General features: G+C 33.8%; 3 protein-coding genes across 11 annotated transcripts; 2 read left to right on the top strand and 1 right to left on the bottom strand.

Moving 5' to 3' along the window:
* Window positions 1-1,387: 1,387 nt before the first annotated feature.
* LOC139840352 (uncharacterized) lies at window positions 1,388-5,407 on the bottom strand. Of its 7 annotated transcripts, none has more exons than XR_011757371.1 (9): window positions 5,163-5,407; window positions 4,868-4,994; window positions 4,682-4,774; window positions 3,828-3,979; window positions 3,519-3,639; window positions 2,730-3,113; window positions 2,397-2,461; window positions 1,891-2,095; window positions 1,388-1,549 (listed from the first exon to the last, which is right to left on the bottom strand). XR_011757371.1 is itself a non-coding variant. In XM_071830620.1 (7 exons), the coding sequence occupies exons 3-6, from the start codon at window positions 4,715-4,717 to the stop codon at window positions 2,985-2,987; spliced, it is 438 nt and encodes a 145-aa protein (XP_071686721.1). In that variant the 5' UTR covers window positions 4,718-4,774; window positions 4,868-4,994; window positions 5,163-5,407; the 3' UTR covers window positions 2,644-2,766; window positions 2,980-2,984. The 7 variants fall into 7 exon arrangements, 1 of the variants encoding a protein (XP_071686721.1); XR_011757369.1 differs by lacking the exon at window positions 1,388-1,549 and having other exon boundaries at window positions 1,689-2,095; window positions 2,730-2,766; window positions 2,980-3,113; XR_011757370.1 differs by lacking the exon at window positions 1,388-1,549 and having other exon boundaries at window positions 1,689-2,095; window positions 2,405-2,461.
* A 631-nt stretch (window positions 5,408-6,038) lies between these two features.
* LOC139839897 (elongator complex protein 3) lies at window positions 6,039-11,827 on the top strand. Its single transcript, XM_071830101.1, has 9 exons — window positions 6,039-6,598; window positions 7,949-8,018; window positions 8,120-8,292; window positions 8,531-8,705; window positions 8,978-9,144; window positions 10,001-10,220; window positions 10,337-10,441; window positions 10,954-11,106; window positions 11,597-11,827. The coding sequence occupies exons 1-9, from the start codon at window positions 6,117-6,119 to the stop codon at window positions 11,753-11,755; spliced, it is 1,704 nt and encodes a 567-aa protein (XP_071686202.1). The 5' UTR covers window positions 6,039-6,116; the 3' UTR covers window positions 11,756-11,827.
* Window positions 11,828-13,781: 1,954 nt separating this feature from the next.
* LOC139843449 (uncharacterized) lies at window positions 13,782-16,244 on the top strand. 3 transcript variants are annotated; one of them, XM_071833526.1, is made up of 7 exons: window positions 13,782-13,987; window positions 14,192-14,314; window positions 14,386-14,443; window positions 14,905-14,978; window positions 15,596-15,684; window positions 15,769-15,880; window positions 15,952-16,244. In XM_071833526.1, exons 1-6 carry the CDS (start codon window positions 13,814-13,816, stop codon window positions 15,836-15,838), a joined length of 588 nt encoding a protein of 195 aa, XP_071689627.1. In that variant the 5' UTR covers window positions 13,782-13,813; the 3' UTR covers window positions 15,839-15,880; window positions 15,952-16,244. The 3 variants fall into 3 exon arrangements, with proteins under 3 accessions (XP_071689627.1, XP_071689628.1, XP_071689629.1); XM_071833528.1 differs by having other exon boundaries at window positions 13,863-13,991; XM_071833527.1 differs by lacking the exon at window positions 15,952-16,244 and having other exon boundaries at window positions 14,386-14,448.
* Window positions 16,245-16,497: the final 253 nt, after the last annotated feature.

Below are 16,497 nucleotides of genomic sequence, written 5' to 3' on the forward strand. Positions count from 1 at the left end.
GAGCATAATTTCGTTTATGTTTAGCTAGGTGGTTCGTTGTGGCAAGACCAATCACAACCATCAGCATAATTTCGTTTATGTTTAGCTAGGTGGTTCGTTTATGTTTAGCTAGGTGGTTCGTTGTGACGCCTTACTCAACACTTCACACGCCACATCAGCTTTCTCTCTCCTCCTTCCTCATCACTTATTCCCATAACACACCATTGCCAATCATGACATATTTACTCAAATTTTATTATTTTTTATTATTATTAAATTTCGATAATATATTTATTTTTTTAAATAATACTATTATTAAAATAAAAATACACTTAATAAAAAACGATTACAATTTATTAAAAGTCCTAAAAAACTAAAATTTACAATAATTAGCAAGTCCTAATACAATTACTACTTTATTTTAAAATCCTAAAACTTAAAACGTACGATTTATTTTCAACGAGAATCTGGATGAAATGGATCACCTTCATATAGGTCAAATGATACATCATCGTCATCATCAAATTCCAAATATAGAGAAATTCGATTTGAACGGAAGATGAGAGTTTCTTTTATACCGTTGCGTTGTTCCTCGGTACGAAGGTAGAGAGCGAACAATTCCATAACATAGTCGTCGTCATAATATAACACGTTTGTATGTTCAAACGGTACATTTTTCTTCAAAAATTCAAGCAACTTGTCTAAACAAACGTCTCGAATGTCAATGTCTTCAAACGAAATTTTTGAACCACGTTTGTAATCGAACAATTTGGATTCGTAATTGAATTCACTGCTGTAATAAACATCGAACGAGACGATCATCGGGAGAATTGTTACCATTTTTGAAGATGTGTGTGTGAAGTGTGTGATTTTTATGTTGAAGTGTTTTGGGTGTGTAGTGTTTTGTTTATGTATATATAGTATGTGTGTGTGTGTGTGTGCGCGCGTGTGTGTATATATATATATATACTAGATTTTTTGAGCCCGTGCGATGCACGGTGGATATATTATAACTTATTATAAATGAATTTTTATTAAATTAGTATCAACAAATGATATAATTACCGAAAAAGTAACACTCGTAAGATGTGTTTCATCTTTATATTTTTAAAAATTGATATTTTTAATAATACATGAAATCTAGTTAATTCGGATTTGACAACATAGAAATTATATATGTATATAGCAAAAAAACAAATTGATGTTAAGTAATGCATCTCAAGGTGGAAGAAACGGATAATATTATAAGTTAATTTAAGTTCTTATAGTTTAAGAGTAATAGCATTTGAATTGAATTCTTGTAGCTAAATATACTTTTAGCAAGTCAAAATAATAGTGTGAATAATTAATTTAGCAAACTTATAACAATAAAAAAAAGAGAATCATATTGAATGCAAGTTGACCCTCTGAATTTTCCACATCTACTGTAATATTTTTCAAAAAACAAAATGCAAGTACAATTTCAAGTATATATGAAGCCATGAAGGATTACCGTTTTGACCTCCCAGCTGGATAAGCAATGAGCAACCAAAAACCGAATAACTGCAGTTTCAATGTCTAATAGAATAGACTGAAATAAAAGCAAACATTACATTCCATAAGTTTAAAAATTCTATTGAGCTTATACGAACGCATACATTATGAGCCCGTATTAGAACCATTTTATCTTCAGTTGAGAATTAATCGATGAAAAAAAGGAAGAAAAAAAAAAAAGAATGACCAAGGATGGTTAATACTAAAAAAAAAAAAAAGAATGACTAAGACAGTGACATGAATATATCCAATGCAATATGATTAAATGAGACTAACAGGGGTGTTAACGATGGGTCGACTCGATTTCTTTATTTCTCCAAGATTACTAAACCATGCGTAAATTCAGATACGATAGAATTATTTTATAAACACCTTTACCTTTTCATTCTCGTGACCCGATTCCCCAACCCAAAGATTTCCGACATCATCCTTCATACAAACAGCCGTATGACCCGCAAACGCACCCGTAACCATTTCTCCAATGTTTCAAACCCGCCCCATCGTCCGCGGATCTTTGACACAGCTAAAAAATCACCCGAATGGACCTCACTTGGATTAATGGTCGCACGACATGTTGTTTTACCTACATATAGACAACAAATTTATAACGAATTATTGTGTTAATTATGTTTAAACAACAAATTTACAACGAATGCAACTTCAAAATTAGTTACAGAAACCATAAACATATTAAGATTCTCAAAAATAATCAGTTACACAAACCATAAACAGATGCATAAAGCTATGAACAAAGGGCCTGTGATTTATGTTAGTATGGTGTAAATATTAATTTAAATTAATATTAAAGCCCTGAATGGCTGAATCAGAGTGCGTAGCCTAGCCATTGTTAACAATATAACATAAAAAGGAGTATTAATACTAACCGTTTTACCTCAACATCGATATCTCGATAAGAAGCCAATACATGTCTCCAAGTCAACCCAACATTCTGCAAACAAAGAAAAATGTAACGATAAAATACCTGTTTATAAAATCGGATCTGCACAATGATATTATGTAACAGCAATTTGATTGGGACAATTCGAACGACTTCATGAACACGTTCAAGCTCGATTTGAACCATTTAATTACAAACCCTAATATCAAAGTATTTTGGGGCGTAACAACAACAAATGTAAGTCAAAAAATAGAAATATATTACTGAATAAAAGTGATACAAACATCTGAAATTAAAATACAGGAAAAAATGTATGTACCTTCACAGAAGCCGTAATCGATCTGGAGCTGAATCACCTAAAACAACAACATTACAAAACTAATTAAAGACACAAAGAACATAAATATAGGTAAAAGGAAAAAAATGTGATTAAAATGTGACCCTAGAAAAGCTACGCTACACTTTTACTCTAATCTTTCTTCTTTGAAAGGTACCTGAATGTACTAAGAAGAGCTGAATTTTATCACTTGTATTTAGACCCTCTTTTGTATAATTATTTTTAGAAATACCTTTTTCAGATCAGCAATCCTATTTGCCACATGCTGAGACGGATACAGAGTTTAAGACAAAGGCTTTGCAGCCTTAAAAAGTACATTTTCAACCTTCTGAATTCATAATTCAGCTTCATTTTGTTCAATACTCCCTGAAAGTGAAATAAATACAGAACACTAAAGTCTTAATCTTAAAATAGAAGAAACAACCCATGACTATAAAAGAAAATCTACATGTTGCAGCAATAAAGTTATTCGTAAATATTTATTAGAGGCTTATAGTGGAGGGGATAATGTTGACCCATTTACTCATGAAAGGTTGTGTAAAGATGACATCTTGCATAGTGAATATCTGTTCATGAATCTTTATTTAGCGGTTCCTGCATAAAAAGTTGTTATAGGCTTATAGTGTAGGTGATAATTTTGACCCATTTACTTATTCGTTGTGCATTAAGTTAACCTACTGTCGAAAGCACAATATAAAGATACTGCTTCTCTTACATCCGACCCTTATTTTGACTTTTTACACACAAAGAATAAGGTATAGATTGGCTCACTGTAATTGTGACTGTAAAACCCACAGATTCACACCCATCTGCAAGTGACACTGTAATTGTGACCGTAAAACCAACGTTCATGGAGGTGATTTGGCATATTCTGAATTTCTTGTTCATGGGTCTTCGAAAGATGAAGCGCGTGCATAAGGAGATGAAGTGCGTGCATAGGGATGATCATTAGTTGAATTTCATACCATTGAGTTATACACTGATAAATATACATAGTTCACTACTCATTCTTGATAAAGAAAAGTTTTTTTATTCAAAGAAAACAATGAGTTCATAATTAAATGTTATAAAAATCAACACCTGACTGAAATGGTATTCTTTAGTGCGAATCGTATGAAAACGGTTTCTTCGAAAAGATCAGTAGCAACCTCCACTTTGGGAGAAGATGCCACTTTCGCAGCTTCCATCGATGTCGCAGTAGATGGGACTGTGGGCCCAGCTTTCGGCATCACCTGTTAAAGTTTTAGAGGATCTGTGTGTAAGTCGGTTAATAGAATCGTTGATCAAAAATCGTTTAGTAGTATAATAATTGATCTTGTTAATATGTCTACGGTACAGAATGCAACTTATCTTAAGTTATAAAGCCTACTCAGATACATAGTCTTCTGATAGTTTTTATGCTTTAAATTGCACTATTAAAACCTCGAATCTAAAAAGGACTATTTAGGGTTATAGACTAATGGTAATTTTTTGCTAACTTATGTGATGTGATTAAAAGTTGAAACCTTAAACCTAAGTCCAGCTGTATAGATTCTTCCACAATTAAATTTGTGGAGAATGACATGTAAAGCAAAGTCAGGGTTATTAGGAATTATAAACTTAAATTATACATGTAAACTTAAAGGTAATCAAGAATTATAAAAAGTAAATTTTAAGTAAATCATAAAAATCTATTGCAATAAGCAACAATCATGGTTTCAACTTCAGTAAATATGTCTTTGAACATAAGAAAGAATAAAACTTTGACAACCACTTTAACAAACACACCCTAATTAGTAGATAAAACTTTGTAAGATACAAACATGTGTATCTCGCTTTCGAGTTTCCATGGTAACTGCCAAACAAAGGCCGAGGATCCAAAAACTAAGTAAAGTTGCCATAGCCAAGTCTCCCAAAATCAAAAACCATAAGAATCAATAAAAAAACATGGATACCTTACACATGCCTATAGTCAAACTTCTCTCAATCATTTCATCGAACACATAGTGAGCGTCAAAGAAGATGATTTTTTTTGTTCCAATTTGAAGCTATTAAATAATAAATACAAAAAGAGTAAGTGTGAAATCAAATCCTAAACTACAAACACAAACTTTAAAACTTATAAATCGAAAACATGTAACCTTAAAATCAACGCAAGCAGCAGAAATATAAGAGAAATTGAAGCAAACAGGAAATTTGATGCGAGGAAGAAGAAAACCCAATTGTGAAGTAATAGAAGAAGATTATGAATGTCCAATACGTTCAATCCTGCAGAAATATGAGATGAGTACCCAAAAATATATATATATATATATATATATATATATATATATATATATATATATATATATTAGTGAGAAACTTTTAGATAAAGAAGAAAGAGGTGAAGAGATTAATCAAATAGCAAGATTATATATTACGAATTTTGAGTTCAACCTTGTATATGAGTTGGATGTGAAGGATCGCCGGGTTCGGATTCCTTGAGGATTGAAGAAATCGATTCAAAGTCGTGAGAGCTGAAAAACATGATTGAGGACGCCATTGAAGTAATCAATGAAACAAATTGATTAAGGAAACCCTAATTTTGATTAACCCTTCAAAATTCAAATATGAATTAAAGAGACCGATGCGGTTTTCTAATGTAGGTTGAGAGCGATGAAGAAGAGAGAGATATTGAGCACATGGTGCCCCTGCAGGGGGATTAAAAATTCAAATTTGAATATGATTTAAAAAATTTGGGCCACATGAGAGGGTGATGTGGTGTATGTATCTACATGTACTCCGTATTATGTACAGGTAGTTTGTGAGGTAAAAAAAATAGGAACAAATATTGTATATGTATAAGTTTTATATGAGTGTTGCTTAGTGGCTCTTAATTCATGGGTTGAATGACATGTGGACAAATGGTTATAGATTTATATGTAGTTAATAGTTACAGTAATAGATTAATAGATTAATAGATTATATATATATATATATATATATATATATATAGCTGCAAATTGATCCGTTAAATATTAAAAAAATAGCCGTTGCACGTCCTCATATATGCTCAGCGATGAAATATCTCAGGACGAACAAGGTGAGGGAGTTTGAGGGCGGCCGAGGACGGTTTGATTGCCATCGGCGCCCTCGAAGGGCGGTTTCGAAGCCATTATGCATGGCGGGCAGTTAGGATTGGTCTAAGAAATCTAATTTTTTTATTACTCTGTATTCTTTTTTCTTTATAAAAGTTTATTTGTTTTCTTAAAAAAAAAAAAATAATAATTAGAAATCAGAATTTTTATTCTTAAACCATCAAGTCATTACGACACGTTTTGAAGTCGCCAAATTAGTCAAAACCCTCGAAACCTTCCATCCCCGCCTTCGCAACTCTTCCGTCACTCAACCATGACGACAACAACGACGGCGACGGTCACAACCGACACCAGAAAGCTTCCACGTCCAGGCCGTGGCGGCGTCATCTCACTAGGACTAACCGAAGAAGAATCACGAGTTCGAGCCATAGCTGAAATCGTCAATAACATGGTAGAACTCTCACATAACGGCGAAAATGTTGACCTAAATGCCCTAAAATCAGCCGCGTGCCGTAAATACGGTCTATCACGTGCTCCGAAGCTCGTTGAAATGATCGCTGCGTTACCTGATGCTGAACGTGAGGTTTTATTGCCTAAACTTCGAGCGAAACCGGTCCGAACCGCATCTGGAATTGCAGTTGTTGCGGTTATGTCGAAACCGCATCGGTGTCCGCATATTGCTACAACGGGGAATATATGTGTGTATTGTCCTGGTGGACCTGATTCGGATTTTGAGTATAGTACACAGTCTTATACTGGATATGAGCCTACAAGTATGCGAGCTATTCGTGCTAGGTTAGTTCGAGTTTATAGCTATTTTGTTTCTGTTCTAGTATTGTTAATTCATTTGTTCATATACTGCAGTACATAAGAAACCCTAACTTACCTACAGATTTGCGTTTTATGCCCAATAGTAGATTAAGGCTGAAATACTGGCAGTTTAGGTAAAAGAATGAATGAATGAATGAATGAATGGTTATGTATGAAGGCTACTAAAATATAAATTGTTAGGACACACAGTTTGTATTGTTGAATTATTAAAGTCGATACGAAGGAACAAATTTAGTTTTCGTTTTTATATCCCTACTGAAGTGCTCAATGATAAATAATAATCTGATGGATTATGTATGGAGGCTTCTAAAGTAAGGTTGCGTTTTATAAAATTCAATGATTAGTGTTGAATGGTTTGCAATCTGAATGATTCAAAGTCTCTGAATAAATTTGCTTATGAATGAAAATAAGCTGTTTGATAATCATTTTGAATAAACGATATGAATTGGGAATTGGGTAAAATTACTTTATTAACGTGGTACATGAATAAAAAACTCAATATACATGTCTGTTTAGTGTTTTGGAGGGTATTAAAGAAATTTTAGGTGCTTAATGGTTAAGAGATTGTTTCAACTCTGAATGGAATTGAATGCTGAACCATTTATATCACATGTCATTTATATGGCATTTAGAGGTCAGAAACAAACGCAGTTCACCATTCAATTAAGAGGTAAACAAACACATCATAAGAATTGTTAGCACAAGCAATATATATAAAACTGAATTACTCCATTTAATTAGATACGTAGTCAACTTAGTTTTCGTTTTTATATTTGTATGTGCTCAATAATATGCTGAAGCGTTAGAATTACTAAAATTACAACTTTAAATTTGTGCATATATTCGGGGTGCATGTAATGTGGATTTGTGTATTTATGAATTTATCACTTACATGAAATCTACATTTGGACAATTTTATTTTGTCATATTTGTCTCTATTTATTTGATTCGAAAGAAACATTCTGAGCGTTAAACTTTTGATGATGTTATTCTAATCATGATCTGATTATACATGGAAAGTTAGGGGATAATCATCCATGTAAGCTGATTGTATAGGGAGAGGGGAGGGATGTGTAGAATTGTCAATATGGTCTGAGATTTTGGGAGGATATGGATATAATCCAGATCTAGTTTTCACCTAGTTTATACAGTAAGTGGAGGTAACTGTCTACTGCACCGCTTGGGTATCATGCTGTAGGATATCATGGTTATTATTTATGGACTTGGCATTAAGCCTTTAAAGCCTTTAAATTACATCAAAAATTTCTTTGTGACAGTTGACATGCGTTGATTATTGAATTCGACTTTTTCCAGATATAACCCATATGTCCAAGCCAGGAGCAGGATTGATCAGCTTAAGCGATTGGGTCATAGTGTAGATAAGGTTTGACACAATTCCATTATCTATATATCCTCTTTTAGAAAATGCTGTAAATGAGAATTATTGACGTTGCTCATGGAAAATTATCTACACGGTTGATCCAGGTTGAATTCATCTTGATGGGTGGCACTTTCATGTCATTACCAGCTGAATACCGGGACTACTTTATTAGGAATCTTCATGATGCTTTATCGGGGCACACTTCTGCAAATGTTGAAGAGGCAGTTGCTTATTCTGAGCATGGTGCTACTAAATGTATTGGGATGACTATTGAGACGTAAGTTACTTACCATAATTTTTATATGGTACTTAGATTTAAATCTGTCATTCTAGGTGTTAAGCAAATTGTAGTCAAAGTTCTTTCAGCAAGAAATTGTCACCAGCAATAATTAGTTGATTATGGGCATTTAGTTTATGTTATGATTTGGAATGATTGAATAAAATGAAATGCTTCATGATTCTGTAAGTTTATGTTTTTGAGATTCACTCGTAAATCGACTGTTCTGCTTCTTTAGGAGACCAGACTACTGTCTTGGGCCTCATTTGCGACAAATGCTTTCTTATGGTTGTACGCGATTAGAAATTGGGGTCCAGAGCACATACGAGGATGTTGCTCGTGATACCAATAGAGGCCACACGGTAGCAGCTGTTGCCGATTGCTTTGCTTTGGCAAAAGATGCTGGTTTTAAGGTGAACCTACTTCCGATTTATGATCTTGTATTTTCAATCAGATATCACTAGTTTAATTTTTGTTTAAAATTGTGTCATCGGTCGAATAATGAATCGTTCTTTCTGTTATGATTATTCATTTCAAATCTATATTGTAAGGACTCATGACACGGGTTCCATTCATGTCCAATTTTACCTTATGAATGCTAGATGTAGGTTTTACTAATTTTATGTTTCTTGCGACTTTCTCCGTTTATTTTTCACTTGACCTAACTTTTCATGGTTTGTCCTAGGTGGTTGCTCATATGATGCCTGATCTTCCAAATGTTGGCGTTGAGAGGGATATGGAAAGTTTCAAGGAGTTCTTTGAGAGTCCTCGCTTTAGAGCTGATGGGCTCAAAATATATCCAACACTTGTTATTCGTGGAACAGGTCTTTATGAGCTCTGGAAAACTGGCAGGTTAGTGTGTTGTACACTCGAAAACATAGACATTCTGTCATGTTGCACTTAGATCCGATATAGGAGGGGCAAGTTTTACTCATCTATTATGACAAGGGGGTGGTGTTTATGAGTTTATCTCAAACGGGTGACTGTATCCAGTTTTAAAAGCTAAAAGGTTGTTTTTAGCAACGTTGTAAATGTCGGCGGATTAGTCTGGCTTGGGCATTGGTCCGACTCGACTTGGCCCAAGTCGTTAAAGGCCGGTCAGCAGGTCAAAATCGGTTTAAATTGGTCAAACTCAAAGTGGTCAACATATTAGTATACATTAATATCAAGGTTTTGGAGTAATAGAATAATTGAACGATTTTTGATCTTTCTAGATAATTATGCCAGAGTTTATTTTTTGTGTATATGGTTCTCTTGTATATTTATATTTATATATATAATTATTATTTAAATGTGAATACAACCTGATTAATCTTCGATAATCCCCGATTAATCTCTCCAAGGTCCCGACTGATTATCTTCGACTAGCAACTTTTACTACCTTAATTTTTAGTGCATACAACCTTTTAAATTATTTTAGAGATTTAGATTATTAATGTTGCTGTTTTGTTGTATTAATTTGTTATCGTACTCGTAACTAACATTCTTTATTAATACACTTGAATCTATAAATACTAACAATTTAAAAGATGGACACAAACGTTTTTGCGGGTCTACTTAACCTGGTGGCCTGGTCCATGTCAATTGGTGTTAAACATATACTGTTTTCATCTGCACTTTTTAAAACCATTACTCGGCGTGCCCTAACATTGTCGCTTTTTAGCTAATATGATTGTATATTTATCTTAAATCATGATATGATTTGCAGGTATAGAAACTACCCTCCAGAGCAGCTTGTAGACATTGTGGCTCGAATCTTGGCCCTGGTACCTCCATGGACACGTGTATACAGGGTTCAGAGAGATATTCCTATGCCTCTCGTCACCTCTGGTGTTGAAAAAGGGAATCTTCGAGAGCTTGCTTTAGCTCGTATGGACGATTTGGGCTTAAAATGCAGAGATGTTCGTACACGTGAAGCTGGGATTCAAGTATGCACTATTTCTTTTCTTTAATATACTTGACTCAACTTTTTTACCATTCTTATTAACAGTTGTCATCTACTTTGATTAGACTCACATTCAATTTCCCTCTTCGTTAATCCTAGGATATTCACCATAAAATTAGACCAGATGAAGTTCAGCTTGTTAGGCGAGATTATACTGCCAATGAGGGATGGGAAACTTTCCTTTCGTATGAAGACACACGACAGGTAAATACCACAATTTTCCTTTTTGTGTTCACGGTTCACCATGAACTATGCCCACCAATCAATGCCCTGCTGAAAAATGAATATTTGAAAAGTTATTGTGCTGCACCTGGATTGTTGCTTCATTATTAATTACGGTAGTATTTGATTTTTTCAGTGTATGTATAGCTTTGGTGTTACGCGTCACCTGAATGTTATAAATAACATTATACTATAAATTGCAGTTTTTTTTCCCAATTTTTATCATGCTTGTAGCTTAGTATATCAAATGAAGATTTTGATCTTTTCTATTAAATCTTTAATAAGTGTTCTTTTGTGCCAAATTTGTTTCTTATGATTAAACTTTGACAGTATTTTTTGTTGACTGGCGGGTGGGTTGTGGGGAATCTGTTTTGACAGTACTTAACACTCACAGTGCTGATCAGCCTTATATTATTGGCGATTTTGGCTGCTAGCCGAATTCATTAATCATTATTACCTATATCCTTTTTACATATTGTTATTAACGGTTGCAGGATATTCTTGTTGGATTACTTCGTCTGAGAAGATGCGGTAAGAACGTAACATGCCCAGAACTTGTTGGGAAATGCTCCATTGTTCGTGAACTCCATGTTTATGGAACTGCTGTTCCAGTACATGGCCGTGATGCTGATAAACTACAACACCAGGTACTTCTAATTGTTCAGCAACATTCACAACTTCCCTTGGTAAACTTTTAATAGTAGAGGATGCGTGTTCTCTATAGGAGTCAAAATATGGGTGGGTTGATTAACAGGTCAAAATAGTTCTTGGTTGAAACGTGTCTATTATTAGTGTGGGTTATGAGCTGCTAGTCGCGTTGTTTCGCAGACACTTTTTTGATTATTTATATATTTATATATAACTATTAATTATGACCAATACAAAACTATTTATCAAAATGGACGTGAAAATTTCAGCTTGTTAAATCTGGTGCGTTTTTTCTTATTGTTATTATTATTTTTCTTGCTTAAATCTTTGGGCTACAACTTGCAGACAACTACACTTGTAATGGTAAAGCAACACAGTAATTATTTAGAAGTACTATATTTTATATACGCTAGATGTATGCTTTCTATTTTGATTGACGTTTACAGCTTCACTGAATACTTGTTTTTTTTGTTTTGTTGGATTTGGCAGGGGTATGGCACACTGCTTATGGAGGAAGCAGAGCGAATTGCTCGTAGGGAGCATAGGTCAACAAAGATAGCTGTTATTTCAGGTGTAGGAACACGACATTACTATAGGAAATTGGGTTACGAGCTCGAAGGTCCTTACATGATGAAGTATCTTGTATAACTAGTGGTTTGCACAGAACACAGTTTTGTATGCTAGTAACTGTGTGTGAAATTATTTAATTATAATCCTTTAGCCTTTATTTATTAAGTCTATCGGGCTGAAAGACTTGAAAGTTGAACCAAAGAAATTTATGTGCTGCTGCTAGTCAGTAACTCATTATCCTAACAAATTTCATTCTGAGATGTAATTAATTTGCAAATCGTGTTAAGAAAGATTTGAGAAGCCATATTTAAGATGTAATCAACGTTTTCCTGCCAGCAAATGAATCTTGCTAAGCTTTGGCATAGTAACTGGTATTATATCCAGAAGTGTCCAAATAAGCGGGTTACGTTTGTTTGGGTTATAAGTCAAAATTCAATGATTTGGCCTTGCAGTTATTATTTGTCTTTGTGAACGATGATGATACTTGTTTGGTGCCATAAAATAGCGAGCTTGACTACAACATTAAAAGAATGTTGGTGTTAAACTTGTTTGTGGGACAATATGACCAACTTAATTTTTAATCGGAATGGAATATACTCCAAGTCGAGAACTGGTTGGTATGTGCTAACAAGTGTTGTTAACTTTTGACGTGTATAATATCAATTAACGTATGTACTTTGGGTGTGTAACACACTACAAAATTGTGTTACTATAATAGTAATATCAGTAATCTTTTTAAGGGTTGGTCATGACCGATCCTATTACATGTCTGCTTGCACAAAATGTATCACTGTAATCTTTATGTAACATACTAACATATAACGTACTTAATCTCCCAATGGAAATTGCTGCCAAGATCAAATAATATGTTTATAAGTAATGAGTGTGCATTTACTCTGTAGTGACCTGGGGTGTGTGCTACCACATATACAATTTATCCAACAATGTTTTCGAAATTAAGAAGATAACCGATGATGAATGTTTCTCTCCATCCCATTCCCCAGTTTCGTTTTTGCATATTTGAAAAATTGCGCTGAATGAAAACATTCATAACATATAGGGGGTTAAGTATAACTTATTATTTTCATTTTAACCCTTCATGTTAACAATATTTCGGTTTACATTCCTTCACAGTTCACACCTCCCTATTGATTTTGCCTAAAATCCAGCAAAAAGTATGTTTTGTTTGAGAAATTGATTTAAATCACGTGATGGGGAGACCGAGAATTAGGGCATGTAAATTTCTCGTTATATTCATTTCATTACAATCGATAATTCAAGTCTTCGCAAATTCACAGGTATGTTTTGCCCTAATTATGTATGTATATCTTATATTTCAATCGCAAAATTGTGTCTTCAGATCACGTTGTTTCAAGTTCTAGTTTCGACTTCATTTCGTTGAGTTGATTATACATTTATAGGTGTTTAATCACGTGAATTTCTGATTACTGCCTATATTATGTAAAGAAATGTATTCTCGATCATAATCCCTAATTTTAATTTTAACTGCTTGTATAAAGCTAGGTTTATTATTATTATTAGCTTTGAGTATTTTCAATATGAAAATATTGATTTTGGTAATTTCGTTGTAAATACGATTTTAAAGAAATATAGTATGTAGAAATTTATCGCAACTCTAAGGTTTAAATCTTTGGATGAACAAATTTTGGAAACTGTACTTGCTAGATGTTCCACCATTAAGGCTCAAGTGAAGTATTAGGTGTTATTGAATTGCTTCATATGTTATGTTCATGGAATGGCCTATAGTGTATCAGTGAAAAGTTTATTTTGATTGTTATGGTTAACTCGTTTTATTTTGAATGTTATTCGTGTATCAAATATACGAGGTTTTTACCAAAAATGATTTCAACTTTGCGTTATTCTTGCTCCAGGATTCAGAAGAACATGCTCATGAAGTTCATTGTTCCAGAGAAAGAAGTAGGGCCGCATACAAAATTATTGAGGAGGTATCTGTTACTGATGTATCTTGATATACTTGGCATCAATTCTTTTGATATTACTTGTGTTTAACTGTTTGAAATGATGAACTGGTTATGGTTTATTGCACAATGAATAAAAATGTTCCTATGTATCATGCAGTATTTGGTTCCATTTGTTGAACGAGAAAATTATCAGATGTCACATAAGTGTAAGCTTCATCCTGGCAATGACATTTTTAGAGATCAAGAGGAACACAAGATTCACGTGGACGTGAATGAATGGCGTTGTGGATACTGTAAGAAAAGCTTTCGAGCAGAGAAATTTCTTGATCAACATTTTGACAACAGGCACTACAATCTTCTAAATGTTGTATGTGCGTTCAGTTCCACTAATTTTTATTTATGTATAAGCTGTTTGTAATTCAAATTGGCATACTTGTCTTTAAATGATGCAACGTACATCTTGTTTTTATAGCTCCCGTTCATTACCGGTAGTAGCTTGGGTTCGTAAATATTAAGAACCTTAATTTTTAACATTTTTTTTTTTTTTTTTTTTTTTTTTTTTACATTTCAGACTCACACCAATTGTTTGGCGGATCTATGTGGAGCATTGCATTGTGATCATGTAGCTAATTCTGCTGTTCCAAAAACAAAGTGCAACCCTGCAGCTGCAGCAAGAAACCGTCACTTATGTGAGGTTGTTTACTACTGGAATTCATTAGTGTTCATTACAAAATATTTTGGCTTACGGTTTTAGTTTTGATGCAGAGTCTTGCAGACAGCTGTTTTCCTGTTCATCAGGGTCCATCGGCAGGCCGACTTCATGGTAAGGTTTGATGTTTCTATGGCTCTTAGAGGTGGAAATTTTAATCATTTATTTATAAGTGGGTTGATTTGGCCTGTATTTTATCCAAACCGTCAGTTAAATGAATAATAATAGCTAAAAGGGCACTGGGTTGGAAGTTGTCCGGATTATATTTCTGATACTCGCAACCTCCAATGTCTTATCTTTAATTGAATATTTGAATATTGTAATAATACTGTGTTCATATTGATATATAACGCATCTTTTGTCAATTAAAATAAAATAAATATGGACTGAAGTTTTTAGCAAGTTAACCGAACCTTGATGAGTATCAGTTAAAAATTTATTATGACTAGGTATAACCTGAACTTGTTTTGACCCTGGTACCTATTCCGCTCATCTTGCCACATCTAATGATTCTTTATGCTGTTTTTAGTATTCTTACCATGTACGTTAAAGGTGACCTTGTTATGTTTTGACAGAACTATTTTTGCGCCAGTTTTGTGATGCCCACACTTGTTCAGGCAAAAGCAAGCCTTTTGGTAGGGGAGGCAAGGTAAGCATTCATTTCGATAGTATTTCGTATGTCTTTGTTACTGAATACAATCTACTAATTAGATGCTAGAGGTCTAAGAAATTATACTTTTGCCAAATTAATCAGTTGCTTTATGTAAGAGGTTCAATTCGTTTGCTGATTATATCCATTGTTTTAACTCAAGTAGGTAAAATTGTTTTTAAGCTAAAAGGGGAATTTTCCAAATTGGTCGAAGTAGTCATATAGGCTTTTTATGGCTCAAAGTAATTTTATTGTAGACAACTCCCTAAATTGTTATATTTGTCAGATTAAAGTTACTGTTGTAAGAATTTGATTTTTTAATCTCAGTTCATGCCATAATTATTATATACTCTATATTTTGAAAGAAAAAATGAGACCGCAAAAGTATTTGTGGGTCAACCTGACCTACAATGGTTTTATATAAAGTAGACCCGTTTCAACCAGAAACCGACCACAAGTTGCAATAGTCCGTTCCTAAACGCATATCCACACACCTCCTACAAACATTGAATCGTTTCATTAAAAGTCTCTACAAACATAACTCAATTTATTTATCTTTCCAATTGTAAATTTTGTGAATATCTGTGCTAGTGATGACTTACATTAATTGTTTGCAGAAGCATACCAGCATATTTTACTTGGCTATATCAATATTGATCATGATGCTGCTCCCTATCTTCTATATAATTGTATATTTGTACCAAAGGTGCCCACATACTTCATTTCATCTTTTTCTTCCCTATAATCTAGCTTCAAGTTGAACTAAATACAATAAGTTTTATTACTGCAGAGAAATGAGAAAGGGCACTCAGGTACTGAGGCGCATCTCAAAACCAAATCTAAAGAAAAAGCCATCATAGCTGCCTAGTTTTGAGATATTGCTTGGTTCAGGGTTTCTTAAGGTATGTTTCTTGAAACTATTAGATATTCGTATCTCAGATAAGTTAGACTGAAAGTTGTCTCGATTATGTAGTCAAAGCTTGTGGATCATATTCAAGATTGAAGATTGGGAGCACGAATTACCATTTTTAGACAGCTGAAGAGCCCTACTTTTGGAAATTATATTGTTGGTATCTTGTATAACTGCTAACTAAAATGTGTAAAATTAGTTTGGTCATTACTAGAAATGGCAACCATTTGATATGTTTTTCAGCATTTGCATTTCTTAAAACTCACAGCATTGAAATTACCTTTGGGAAGGCTATGCTTCCTTTCTTTGTAATAATGACTTAAATCTTTAAAGTGTAGTGATATGTAATTCAGTTCAAAGGCATTACTACTCTCGATTTGGTCATCTGAATTCTCATCATGGTGCCAGGAAGAATTATGATCCAATAGAATTTTGTGGGACCAAACTGCTCTACATGGCAGAGCATGATGATATGACTTATGAGTCAAGTCCCTATCGGAGGTGGCAAAATGGTCGGGTTGGGTAGGTTGGATATAATTTGGTTTATTTGTTTGTAACGGTAGGGTTGGCCTTACCGGAAATACTTTTTGTCCAAAATGGTTCTAGTTA

The sequence above is a fragment of the Rutidosis leptorrhynchoides genome, chromosome 4 (assembly GCF_046630445.1).
Source record: "Rutidosis leptorrhynchoides isolate AG116_Rl617_1_P2 chromosome 4, CSIRO_AGI_Rlap_v1, whole genome shotgun sequence".
Taxonomy (NCBI): Eukaryota; Viridiplantae; Streptophyta; class Magnoliopsida; order Asterales; family Asteraceae; genus Rutidosis; species Rutidosis leptorrhynchoides.

Excerpts from the sequence above, each read along its gene's own strand:
- LOC139840352 (XM_071830620.1), bottom strand. The coding sequence starts at position 4,717 with ATGATTGAGAGAAGTTTGACTATAGGCATGTGTAAG. Across the intron at positions 3,980-4,681 it reads TGACTATAGGCATGTGTAAG|GTGATGCCGAAAGCTGGGCC; the intron begins GTATCCATGTTT and ends AAACTTTAACAG. Across the intron at positions 3,640-3,827 it reads AAGAATACCATTTCAGTCAG|ACCCATGAACAAGAAATTCA; the intron begins GTGTTGATTTTT and ends CATCTTTCGAAG.
- LOC139839897 (XM_071830101.1), top strand. The coding sequence starts at position 6,117 with ATGACGACAACAACGACGGCGACGGTCACAACCGACACCAGAAAGCTT. Across the intron at positions 10,221-10,336 it reads CACGTGAAGCTGGGATTCAA|GATATTCACCATAAAATTAG; the intron begins GTATGCACTATT and ends CGTTAATCCTAG. Across the intron at positions 11,107-11,596 it reads CTGATAAACTACAACACCAG|GGGTATGGCACACTGCTTAT; the intron begins GTACTTCTAATT and ends TGGATTTGGCAG.
- LOC139843449 (XM_071833526.1), top strand. The coding sequence starts at position 13,814 with ATGTCACATAAGTGTAAGCTTCATCCTGGCAATGACATTTTTAGAGAT. Across the intron at positions 13,988-14,191 it reads ACTACAATCTTCTAAATGTT|ACTCACACCAATTGTTTGGC; the intron begins GTATGTGCGTTC and ends TTTACATTTCAG. Across the intron at positions 14,444-14,904 it reads ATCGGCAGGCCGACTTCATG|AACTATTTTTGCGCCAGTTT; the intron begins GTAAGGTTTGAT and ends ATGTTTTGACAG.